At 38.3% G+C, this 13,722-nt stretch overlaps 1 protein-coding gene across 1 annotated transcript in view; it reads left to right on the top strand.

The window, feature by feature from the left end:
* LOC139739974 (myocyte-specific enhancer factor 2C-like) overlaps nt 1–5,920 on the top strand; it is a 92,459-nt gene extending 86,539 nt beyond the window's left edge. The window contains 2 exon segments of the mRNA XM_071650572.1: nt 2,595–2,733; nt 5,576–5,920. Coding sequence (XP_071506673.1) covers nt 2,595–2,733; nt 5,576–5,831 — 395 coding nt within the window. The 3' untranslated portion in view covers nt 5,832–5,920.
* Nucleotides 5,921–13,722: the final 7,802 nt, after the last annotated feature.

The following is a 13,722-nucleotide window of genomic DNA, read 5'->3' on the forward strand; positions in this document are numbered from 1 at the left end:
GTTTCTTTGTTTGTTTTTGTTTTTGTTTTTACTCTTCCTGCCTTTGTCATAAAAGAAGCCATCTACACAGTCATATAACATGTGCAGAGACTCATTGCTTTGCTGCTGAGTGTAGTGTGAATGCAGAGTGTGGAAATGATTGATAACAGAGCAAAGGTTGTATGAAAATTCAGTCATCATGGGGAAAGGGGAAGGTCACATGCAGTCATACAAATATTGGAAGCCGTACACAATTTGAGCCTTTCCTCTCTCTCTCTCTCTCTCTCTCTCTCCTTATCCCTCAAGCTTTTACTCTCTAGTCCTCTTTGTTATACATTGTATCAAGATCATTTTTTTTTTTTTTTACTTTTGACATTGTGTGGCTTCCCCCAGCCATGAAAGGGGAGATGTATGGTAGTTTCAAATGTCCACTCTGTGTCATATCTTGGATATTGTCAATGTCTTGGAAGATGCAAAAATTGCCCTTGTCCAAACTTATTGTGATCGACTGGTAGACATTTAACTGACCATGTCTGCAAGAATACTGCACATTTATTTCATCCTTCTAGTTTCATAATTTTGCTCCTGAAATAAATGTATGTGAGTTTGAGTTTATTAACAACAATAAAGAATATTTACATGAGTACATAACATACATATTTGTATGAGTATGCAAGTATGACCGTATCTACGTGAATACAATAAACAAAGATCTGTACAGATATACATGTAGATTTATGCATGCATAATGTAATTCATGTGTACATTTCTACCTAATCGCATTGATAAATCTTGATTTTGGTAAGAAAATCACTCAAGTTAATTAAAATATGCATGATACTAATTTTGGAAAAAAGAAAGCATTTGAACAAAAACCAAAAATTAGTACATGTGCTAGTCAAAAATGGTTCTTCCATAATTTCCTACATAAGAAAGAAAAAGATCACAACATAGTATAGAACTGCAAGTTTAGGTCATAATACACTTATTCTTTATCATCAACCTTTGTTGACAAATGAAATTTTAGGTTTGTATAAAAGGAAAACCTTGGTCTTTCCTCTGGAATACTCGGAGGCAAACAATTCCAAAACTTACTTAGGGAACCTGTGGAACATGTAGGAAGAAAAATGATTTAGTATTTTATGTATCTATCCTTAAATAATGTATGTATGCTTGAATATGTACACAAACACATACACATGCACACTGATATGTATTATATAACTTGTGTAAGGTATAGTTATGATAAGTCTTTATTTCATCATAGAAATTTTATTTCTAACATACTTAGTTGTGTGCAAACACACAAAGTTGCAAAGTATGCAATGTGCCTATGTCATATCTTTGTTGTTGATGTTTGTTTGTTTGCCTTTCTGCTCTGTCTGTTTCCTGTATTGTGTGAGGGGGTGTAAACAAGAGAAAGGTCACAATGACAATACAGGTACACAGTCAGCAATAGAGAGCCAGAGAGGGGAAGACGCAACTCCCGGACATTTGACATGTTATTGTAGAGGGAGCGACGCGCTGTTATACCCTGCTTCCCCTCCCATAATGGGGCTATCCTTCCTCTTAGACCCACGCGCATTTCTCGGTGCTGCCGCGGCCTACATGAGTCACACGCAGTGGCGTGCACGCCTGCTTGCCTTCCCATGGGTGGGTGCTGCATCCAGAGCACAACAGGAAAAAGGGAGGGTTTGCCGAACCTCCTGCATAAGATGAGGATTGCCCTTTTGTAAGGCTATCTGTTTTCTGGGAAAAAGTACAAAAAAAAGAAATTAAATCAATTATCAAAATGATTGGCTACTTTTACAGGTAATGTACCCAAAACCAAATTTTCCATGAAGTAATATCCCAACAAAGATAATAAAACAAAAGTTCCAGAATAAAGGCAATATGTATTTGTGACAAGACATGCAAAACTACACATGCGATGTTCCAGTGCCTCATGAAAGTAGGCAAGTCGTCTAACACCACTTGAATAAGCACTTTGAAATGGCTCTTTTTTTATTTTCACGAAGCGTCAAGTGACATGACTTTGATGCAGTGGTGAATCGGTCAGGAGTGATGTCATTCACCCTGTGCTCTGTTTTAAGGCATGTTTTTGTCAGAGGTATACCGTAGATACTCCTAACAATTTCATGTTACTAATCTTATATTCAAAGATATGAGAAGATGATTCCCAGATGCATACTTCCAGAAGAATCACACATTGTGGTCATTCTGTGTGTCATGAATATAGTTGCAAAATCTATGCATCCAACAACATGGCGGCGTGACCAAGATGGGAGTGGCTTTTATGTTTGTGTGTGTGTGTGTGTGTGTGTGTGTGTGTTTCTCCCTTTTTTCCCCCAAAGAAGCCATGTTAGAAACTTCGCTGACATTTTAAAGATTTGTTTGTGTAACGTTTGTGAGATGCAACTATCTGTGGCTGTGTACCCATTTTCATTCTCAACTTTCGTCTCAAGGTGAATTCGTTGTCTTCTCAGTCATCTCAGTAAAGATTCTTGCCACGGCACTCTCTGAGAAAAAAAAAAAACAATCAAGCCAGCTTTCGCATGACTGCTTGAGGTGCATATAGGCGACTTCTCTCATTGTCATCTTGTTTCCCCATGCAGGGGGAGAGTTCCCTTTGACCAGTGCAGACCTGAGCCAGCTGACCAACTACAGCTCTCCGCTGGTGTCCGGGTGGAGCCACGTCCAGCATGGGCCCCTAACAGCTGCCATCCAAGCTGCCGGAATAGGGGACCACAACCTGTAAGTTCACGCAGAAGGTCACCCTGAATTATCCCTGAGATGTACATTGATGTTCACATTGATCTATAAAGACCAAAAAAAAAAAGTCTCAGTTCATCTACTTCCACCATCCACTTTCGGTCCATAATTCATAACCTCATCCAGTTTGATTGCAGGCTGAATGTAGAGGCTTTACAGTATGTACAATCTTGGGAGGGAGAAAGAAGTTTATGTAGAAACAACATTCTCTTTGCAAAGAAGATGGAAACAAATAATAAAGGCTGCTGCTATGCACAAATCCCCCCCTCCTCCCCCCCCCCCCCCCCAAAAAAAAAAAAAAATGAGAAAGATCTTTTTTAAATCTCCTTCATCTTTTGCCATTTTGTTTTGCCCCTGTGTGAGACAGCATTGTCTGCAATTGTGGAGCTTGATCGCAGAAGAAGTTAAGCCCATTCATGTTAAGTTGAGATATTTGCGATGGAAGCTGCTAAAGAGCAGAGAAAATACGAAGAAAATACAGGATATCTTTAATCATATCTTTTAGATTAATCCTAGTTATGTGACAAGTGAATGAAAGGTTTTGTTTTGCTCTATCTGATAATGAACTTACTTAGTGTTTAAAAATGGTGCTTAGCCCATTTTGCAGTCACACTCCTCAATTGTAGATGTTCCCTGCACATGGCAATACATGTAGTGAAGTCCTCTAACCCTTCATTCTGTATGGCTTCCACCTTGGTTGTTTCTTCTTCTTCTTCTTCTTCTTCTTCTTCTTCTTCTTCTTCTTCTTCTTCTTCTTCTTCTTCTTCTTCTTTTTCTTCTTCTCCTTCTTCTTCTCCTTCTTCTTCTTCTTCTTCTTCTTCTTCTCCTCCTCCTTCTTCTTCTCCTTCTTCTTCTTCTTCTTCGTCTCCTCCTTCTTTTTCTTCTCCTTCTTCTTCTTCTTCTTCTTCTTCTTCTTCTTCTTCTTCTTCTTCTCCTTCTTCTTCTCTTGTCATCCATTCACAAGGCCCAAAATATGTTTGCTTCTCTACCACTTCAAATTTGCAAACCTCTGAAAAGAAAGATCATCTCACTTTTCACCAGAAGGAAGAACATTCAATGACAACTTGGCCTAATTCTTGTCTGTTGCCCTGGGAAAGCGAAACAGCTACACATCATGATGTACATTATGTTCATGTTTTAAATTTGTCCACACAGAAAAAAAAAAAAGAACCCTCATGAACAGTAAGAATATTTCTAAGTGAGCGAAATAAGTATAGGGCTTCTCTCCGCCAGAAATAACTTACTGAATAAAATATTGCCTGTGTAGTGCATGATCATTATGATGCATCGTGTCAGTTCAGATTTGAAAATGAAAGCCACATGTCTACCATTATCGTAGTGATGAGGAGTCCCCCCCCCCCCCCCTTTTTTTTTTTTTACAGTAACTATCTTTACTTTGGAAGCAGCCATTTTCGTACATGTAAATATTTCTTTTTAATATTGTCAGGTAGTTCTAAATATTCTATTACTTTATTATCTTAAGCACGCTCTGGGATTATTCAAGAGTCATCCATGCAATTTCTGCAAGAAAAACAGTGGGAGAGCATTTGCAGTAATTTTAGCCACATAGCAGGTTGTCATGACAACTGTAGATTTGTGACGTAAAATGAATCATTAAGATAACAAGCTGACCTCGCCTTGTTGGTTTTAAAGAGTCCTGAATTTAGAGGCAGAGAATGTTGTTGTTACTACTAACAATCAAAACATGTCATATTTTCTTTTTCTTCCAAAATCCACATCTTCATGTGTCATTGCAACATGGTATAATTTTTTTTTTCTTGCAAACTCCATGTTCTTCATATTTTACACCTTCTCTAAATATCTTGATTAGTTTATCCTCCATATATTGTTTCATGTGCAAATAGTCATAATTGTAGGGCAGTGCCCAGTGTGGCACCTAACCTGTGTTCCTTAGACTGATGGGGTATTTGTTTACTGATAGCATAGTTTGCTTTGAAGGTTTAAACAGTATCCGCTATGATATGTACCAAATGTCTGTCAATGCATTATACCAAGATTGGGCATGACAAAGGTGAGAGACAAGCAGCAAAGACCGTGTTCACACTACTCTGTTTCTTTCGTTTTAATAAATATGATTACTTCTGAGTGAGTTGTTATTTGTATGGCAAAAAAAGGACATTGTATTGACCATACGTAATTGTCAGATGTGTTTAAAAACATTTTAAATTGATAATGGTCCATGTAATGCATTGATATGAAGTGTTACAGTGTTCATGTTACATCATGGGACATAGCACTGGTCTCAGACTTTAAAATGCCAAGGAGCATATTCAGAAATGTTATGTTCTCCTTTAGACATTTACAAGCTCTGTGTAATGTGGACATGTGACAAAAGGGGGAAAGAGACTCAGTGGAAACAGAAATATGGAATAGGAGAAAGTTTTATGTCGTCCCTGCAGCACTGTAATGATGATGTGTGCATTGAGTTCCAGTTGCCTCATGTTTGCCTGGTTCACAGCGGAATGTGACCTTTAATGTTGCTGTCATGGACTGTTTATTGGTTGCAGTAGGATGTCATAGATGCTTTTGCCTGGAGAAACCCTAAGAATTGGATGTTAACCAAGTATGTGTGGATAGCAAGCAAGATATGGCATAGAGCCTTCTGTAAGGGGAGGGGGGGGGGTTATTTGGTAACTGTCTGGTGTAAACAGATATCTTGCACTGAGATTGACCAGGCAGCAGCGCTTCATCGTGTGTAACAGTTCACAGCATGATATTGTGATGTGAAATTTGTGAAGAGGCGGTCCAGTGACATGGATATCATGCTATTTTCTTCTCATGGTTTGCTTCTCTATGTGACCAGGACTCCCTCCACCTCCATGCCACATCACCATCACCACCAGCAGGAGCCTGGCATGGACATCGACCATGCCATCAACCCCCAAATCAAGTGTGAGCCGGTCTCACCACCCAAGGACAAGAAGTTGGCTCACCCGCACCCCATGGGCCAGCACCAGGGAGGCGCCTCCCTCAGCTACGCCAACGCCGACGACATCAGGAAAGACCTGCCGCCCAGCAAGAGACCCCGCATGAACGAGGCCTGGGCGGGAGTATCATAAGGCTCGGCCCCGGAGAGGGTTGGATGATACGGGGTACTTAGCAAACCGGCCCATCTTGAGTAGATGATGATGCCATGTATAGAGTTTAATTGGGATGGGGGGGGGGGGGGGAATGGGAAATGAGGAGGCAGGGGAGAGAATGTTGGAAATTGACTCATTTGTGTCTGTGTGTATGCATCTGGGTGTCTGTGTCTGCATGTGTAGCCAATCTCTCTGTAACAGAGAAAGACAATATGTCTGCCCCATTTTTCATGTCACATTTTGTGTCTTATTTTGTGTTGTTTTGGTTTCTTTTTCCTGCTCACGCGTGGGAGAATGTTACATTTTTAGACATTGTTTGGACTATGATTCTCCAAATACCGGATGCGCCAGTATATTGAGAGGTCATTCACAATATTTCTTCCACTCTCACACTCAAACACTAACAAGAAGAAAAAAAATAAGTTGGAATTTGGAATCTAGAACTGGCAAAGCTCTGAGGAGTGATAAGACCTATCTGATTGGGTGCTATGCAAATTTTCTGATTCATCCAGCTGAAGAAGATGTTATATATTGTCAGACATTCACTAAACTGATATGCTGCATTGTTTAAATGGAATGACAAACATAGATTTGACCATCAGTCATGGCATGAGACCTATCTCCACCCCCATTGAAAAGAAAAAAAAGAGAAAAAGATGATGTATTGTACTGATCATATTGCAGATACAAATATACATCAACATAAACAATGTTTTACCGCCACCAGAAGTGATATTGAGCAAATCGTGGAATTAGAAATATGTATATAAATAATATATGTAGCTACCAGTACATATGATATACATACACACTGAAAGAAATTACTGAAAAGCAGAAAATATCATTTGGTTAGACTGTACACGTGGCCTGATACTAAATATATTGTCTTCCAAAAGTTAAAATAGCATCATACTTTGTGTCCCCCCTCAGTTCCCTTTCAGAAAGAAAAACAAAAGCAAAAACAAGAAGAATAGTAAAGAGAAATTGTAAGACGGTATGAAGGTGTGTGCCAATTTTCATTAAGATTTAGTTATAAGATAGGTGTGAGATAGCTAAGCAGGAGCTTGTCCAGCCTGAGAATAAGCAGTGCTCATCACAATCTTTTCAGACATGAACAAGGCCCCTCTTTCCCCACTACCTTGATAAGAAAGAATAGTGAGTACAAGTCTCGGATGTAGCTGCTATTTACGAAAATATTGAATGAGACCGTTTTCCACAGCAGATACAATTGTAAATGCTAAGCTTTCCTCTGGAAGAAAGGCCCTCATCTAAACAGCACTGTTTGAGCCCTGATCGAGCCAAAAGAAAACGTCACTCTTGGTTGAAATGACAAATCGTCAATGCGAGGTAAATTTCACAACAGTATTTGATTCTCATGTCTGAAAGTGGCACTTTTGTAAACATGAGCATTTTATTTTTCTTTTTTCTTTTTTTGTGGTATAGTTTATTTGGAATGATAAAAGCCTGTGGAGAAATACATAGAGAACAGTCCAGTAATATGTTTATTCTTCATTGCTGCATACTGACTAGGGAGTTAGATTGAATCGACACACTTTGCTGATGCTAATTTTTCATCCACGAAGGGACTTTGACGGAGGGACACTGCCGATTAAGTTCATCTTTCAATAGATGTCGGGTTTAGTGAATGCGCAGTACATCGACACAGATAGAAAGGTACCAGTGACACCTTCTAAAATTTCATCAAAGAACAAAGGGTGATCATTCAGAGAGAACTCTGCCTATGGCAACGTATGTGAGAAGTCATTGCACAAAACAAAAAGAATGGAAAATGGGGCAGAAATTCACATGAAAAATATGAGGTAAATGCTTTATATTATATATTTTGATATGAAAATATATATGAATATATATATATATATACATACATATATATATATTGTGTCACTGTTGGATATTTTGTTGTTTTGATCAGAAAATGCACTGTGGTATTAAGCAAGAAAGAATTGCTCAGGTCGGACAGTCGTGTAGGGAGTAAAGATGGTTGGGACAGTATGAGCTGATGTGAACTTGTCCTGATCACTTGTATTTGTGATTGTCGTTGCGGTATTTTACCCAGTGCATTTCCTGTGAACTGTCGGTGTCTGATGTGTGTGTGTGTTTGTGTGTGTGTGTCAGGCTTTCTGTATGTGAGTATGTGTTTGCGTGTGGTTCTTATTCTGAGCATCTCTCTGAGCATTGTTCTCAATTGTGTAAAGTAGCTGGACCTTGTCAATAGAGGGGCAAGTCAGTGGAACGAACCTTTTAACTGTTGACCAGTGTTTGATGTGTTCGTCTTGTATATTGATGAAAAAATAACAACGAAGTATATCTTGTGTGATTTGCAATGTATTAAAATGGATTTGAGGGAAAAAAGTCATTTAAGAAAGGAGGTCCTAGGCAAATTTTTGCCTACGATCTCTCTCGTACCTTTTGCACTTGCATCTTTTCTGAATGCCAGCAAAACTATGTTTGCTACCACAACGCATGTATATAAAATAAGCATCTCTTTGAACAGCAAGAATCCAACTGTTTCTCCAAACATTAGAATTAGATGTCTTCTCTCTAGTCTCTCTCTCTAGTCTCTTTTTTTTCTGTTTGATATTGACAATTTAGCTCCTAGTGACACAAAGAGAGAAAGAAAATTCTTGATACTTTGCCGCACAGCTCACAAGTGATTGTATGTGTTTATAGATTGCAGCTGGGATTGGAAGTATTATTCACATGAGAGTTTGTGATTCTGCATTGCTCTGCTAGCACGCCTCGGCTCAAGAGAAACCGGGCGGTCGAGCAAAAAACTGAGCTATTGTGATCTCTTTTTTTTTCTTTTCTTTTGTTTTGCTTTTGATTGCAAAAGAGGACTGAAATATGCCGCTGTGTAAAGGATAATTTATGTTGTTTTCATACGATATTCATAGAATAAATAAAATGATCGGAAGTGTTGTGTAAATGCATTGGGAAGAAAAAAAAAGAATATTGAGATAACTACCTGTTTTGTAGATTACCACGGTTACCAAAGTGAGTATGAAGACTGGAAGAGAGAGGGCAATGAGAGAGAGCGGTTGAAAAAGAGTGATGCGAGAGTGAGAGACTGATAGTGAGTGGTAGAGAGATAGCGAGAGCAAGAGAGGAAAAACTGCTTTGTGTATAGCAGAACAGAACTATATGATTAGAAGTAGTTGGAATGGTTTTATCACAGTGTAAAAAATTTAAGGGATGGAAAGAATCTAGACATCTATATTTTCTTCTGTCTTCAAGTTGGATGAGCAGATTTATCTATGTAAATACTATCTTGACTAATGCAAAGAGCGTTATCTTTGGAGAGCTTTTGTTTTTGTTTCATTCTTTAAGAGAATATGAATGAGAGTTTAAAATGTACAGTGTATACAGAGATTTATCCTACAATCACATTTTCAGTCACCTGTGAAAAAAGAGAAGGTTGTATATCACAAGTGGTAAATTGTAGTTAACAGTCATGATTTTGTGTTCATTGGCATGTGTATGCTGTATTTCTATGACAATATATTTCTCCTTTGGTTGGTCTGTGTCACACTTACCTTGTAGAAGTGAGCACCTGTGTTGGTTTGCTTAAGAGTCATGATTCTCTTTCTTTGGTAACAGTTTGTGGTTTCTCTCTTTTTTATTCTTTATTTTTTTGTGTCTGATTTGGAAGGAGTCGTTCGTACCTTCTCGTATATAGCTATGTTATTCAGATGTAGTGGGTGATGTTGTTTTATTCACCTCTCTCAAATGCACTCGTCTCTTTTGTGTATGCTACCAGTATTTGTTCTCCCTCTGTCTCTCTCTCTTTCTCTTTTATATTCATCTTTTTCTACCTCATGTGTTCATACAAATGTGTTTCCTTTCCTTAATGGACAACAACAACAACAGCAACAACAAAAAAAGAAAAGGGGCGTGTATCCAAATTCCGTCACTCTCCCAACTCTATGTGTCGTATTTACTCGAGTAGCATGCATGGTGTAAATCAGGAGCATGCGTAGTTTTTGTACATGTGGGACACACATGCTCACGCATACGTACACACCACAAACATTCACACATGGATGAAATCAACCAAAAATTATGCCCACATCACATGGGTTTGGACTGTCCTAAATGCCACGTTTTGGAGGTTCGTACAGTTTTGATGAATTTATATTACATGATTATGTACAGGAAATTAACAGTTACCATTCCATGTGCTCACTTGAGGCCATCACCGGCGTTCAAGTATTGTTGGTTTTGTTTTTCTCACATCGGTTCAAATTACAGTGAAGAACAACAACAAAAAAAGTTTGATTATTTCTTCTGGGCATAAAACAAGCATTGAAAAATTTTGGTCATTTTAAAGTGGTAGCTGGTAGTCCTAATTTTAAAAACATGCTGGGGAGGGGGTTGTCCATAATGGACCAATGGTTGCCTTACTTGGTTACTCTTCAATTTTGAAGAATGCCTCTTTCCTATTTCTAATTCTGTCTTCTTCTTTTTCACTTCTCATGTAGATAAAGACTTCATTGTTGTAGTTGATGTTCCGCCTGAGCAAAATATTTGGATACCCAGGAAATTGAAAGAGAGAGAGAAAAAAAATAATTGTGAGCTCAAATCAAATGGCATTAAATTGATTGAAACAAGAATGGTATATCTTTTCAGCTACTTCATTTAATCTATTTAAAGTTCCATCATGTTCTAAGTATTGAATGAACAAATACGTGATGAGAAACGATGAGTATGTTGTCTTCTTGCTATAATTTTTGCCCTTTTTTTCATAAATTTTCTGCATGCGGCATGAAAATTGAAGTAGTTGTGTCCACAGGGTCAAGATTAACATTGGGATGTGGTTACAGGAAGTCTGAGATGTGGAAACGTTTACCGAGTTGAATGTAGAAGAAATTTATAGGGGTTGTGCTGCACTCTAACAATATAAATCATCTTGGGGACCGAGAATTCTTTAGAAAATTTCTGTCCATCGTATTTGTCTCTTTGTACTAAATCACAAAAGTCCAAGGGGGGAGGGGGAGGGGAGACATACCCTTGCTTTTTGCACTTGTGGTAGCTGAAGTCTCACACAGATCACGCACTTGTCCATCGTCTTGCACTGGTCGTAGTACATTTGAGAATCACTGAATCTGGCCGTTGTCAAATGTGTCGTGAAGTACCAACACGTCTGTGCCTTACATGTTGTAGATAAAGACACCTCTCGAAACTTGTGCCAGCGTGTGCTGTGAATCGCTGAGTAAGCTTGTTGGCTTCTGTAGGAGAATAGTATATTGGCAATGGCATGGTTTTGTTTGAAAGCACCGAGGATGGGGAGTTATGTCTGAAAGAAGTGCTCACTTTCACAGGTATAAAGCCCTGTGCGATTTGAACCCTAAAGTACATTTTCTGCAATACAGGCTGCATTTACATCGAGAAAGGATGTACGTGACAACTATTTTCAAACCGAGTACACCCTGGTTATTGTCAATTCACTCTTTATTCAGTGCTGGTCACAAACTCAAAAACGGCTCTGATGACATAGTTGAGCAAAAATCCCTTCCCGTCTACGGTCATGGAGCAAGTAGCATATCTAGCAGCACAGCAAACAAAGACAAGTCTGATAATACCCCCAGTGGACTGCACACCTGACCCATCATGTACAGATAATTGCAATTGTTGTGAATTGCAGTAGTTACAGGTACTTTTGCTCACGGTTGTTTCCCGCCTGCTACAGCGGGAAGTGCAGCTGTTGCCATGTGCGATAACTGCAAACCTCTTGTAAGTGAATCGACCACAGAAGAGTTTGTGAATCTTGAAAGTCTGTAGATGGTGTGTTGCCCCTACCCAACATCGCCCTCCCTCCCTCACCCCAAACCTTCATGGAGAGGAGAGAAAGTCAATCATGTAGTGTGACCCCAGTTTGACCCTTGTAGAAAGCTTCTTGGAACCAACAATAGTTCAAAGCTTGTGTGTTGTTGGTGTTCACTCTGTTGGAAAACTATGTCATAATTTCTGTCGAATTTTGTAAGTTGATGTTGAACTGCTTCTTCTTTTTTTTTCTTGTATTTGTCATTTCTTAAGAGAAGGTTGATGCATAAACTGTCCATGAGCTTTTTACAGTTTGACCTTGGTGGGTTTTTTTTTTTTAAACAGGTTATCTTTATTTGTTATTTGCTTTGATGTTTGTAGCTCATCCACACATTGTCATTACGAGTGAATTTTCATGAATTATTGAAAGATTAGTGCCATGGACCAATATTCACCCAATTCTATAGTTACATTTGGCACATTTGCATATTCCCCTCATTCTGTCTGTCTCATCTCTCTGTCTCTCATTTTTCTCTAGTCCTATATTAGAGTAACAACAATATGTGCGCTCATAACTAAACATTGTTTGAAGGATGTTCTCGTTCGTGAAAGTGTTCCTTCTGAAGGATCTTTTAGCATGATTGAATTTAAAAGACATTTTTATATAATTTTTTATATTGATGCATAATATAAGGTGGATATATGGTATTACTCTTTTTAATTCTGTTCTGCAGAAATAACTTTTGATATCATGTTTTCAGTATTTCAAGGGAAGAAAATGTTACATAGTGTATTAAAATTCTTTTTGAACAATCCATAGATGTAGTCAGCAAAGAAAATTAATGACTTTAAACGTTTGAGCAGCCTACAAAGACTGGAACTATTAGATAGAATACTAAAAGTACACTAGCCTTTTGACGGCAAAGTAGACTGAATCACTTGAATTAATATGCACCGTGTTTTATGGAGTCATGCAGGCACTAGGTAAGAAATAATGTTTTGTGCTGCGATGAAGCTCTTGCAAAAGTATGAACATTTAATTCATCAAGTGTGCATGGTGTTGAGTGCACTTGGCGAAATGAACTATCTGTGCTAATAAGTTGGCTGTCTTTTTACTAGATGGAAGTCACTGTTGTATGCAGATCATCATTTTGTTAGTAGTGACTTTAAGTTGTTGCAGAAATTATCTAGACATAAAACCTGTAGGGACATGTAGAATTATGGTATTACACTATCTGTGTACTAGTAAAGTGGAAATATATATTTTTGTTGACTGTACAAATGAAATAAAGAAAATATGCACACTGGCTCTGTATGAACAGTGTCTTCTCAGATTTTAATGAAAAAAAAAATATCACAAAATTATTGAGTGCAGATAGTTTTATGTATGTTTCACAGCCTTTGTATATGTACATGATTAATCAGTCGTGGAATTACTATTAAAAAAAAAGAGATGATTTATCTTGAAATCCAGTTCAATTGTGTTTTGTAAGTGAAGGGAGGTGAAAATGTCTTATTTGTTGATGGGTGTGTATGCTCAAGTTCATGTTCCAGTCAATGTGTGTGTGTGTGTGTGTGTGAGAGTGTGTGTGTACGTGTGTGTGTGTGTGTGTGTGTGTGTGTGATCGACAAAAACAAAAAGATTTACAGAAACAAAAAAGTGTGTGTGTGGTGTGTGTACACTCCTTTCTGTCAAACACATGACAAATGATCCTTGGATATCTCTGTGTGCTACAACGAAAGCAGTCAAATTCAGGAAAATATATGTTTTTTAAGAGTTCTGAGATGTGTAAAGCTGACCAAACCTCCTGCCCATGCCAAAAATTTAAAAGGAAAAAAAAAAGACAAATGATGGAGAGGTGGATATGAAGGGAGGGACAAAAGAACAACAATAACAAAAGTGTATAACCACTTCCTATATAGATCAAAATCTTACTCGGCCAACCTGTATGAGATTCAGATCACAGGTGTCAGGGGCGGATCCACACGAGTCCAGTCCGACTTGATCACAACTCTTGGGCAAAATAACAGGCCCTTTAGAAGATGAATACACCCTTAAAGGGAGATGAAGTGTGAAACATCAGGGACG

Source organism: Diadema antillarum, unplaced genomic scaffold (genome assembly GCF_040938485.1).
Source record: "Diadema antillarum isolate AM-2024a unplaced genomic scaffold, OU_Dant_1.0 seq00000822_RagTag, whole genome shotgun sequence".
In the NCBI taxonomy this organism is placed as follows: domain Eukaryota; kingdom Metazoa; phylum Echinodermata; class Echinoidea; order Diadematoida; family Diadematidae; genus Diadema; species Diadema antillarum.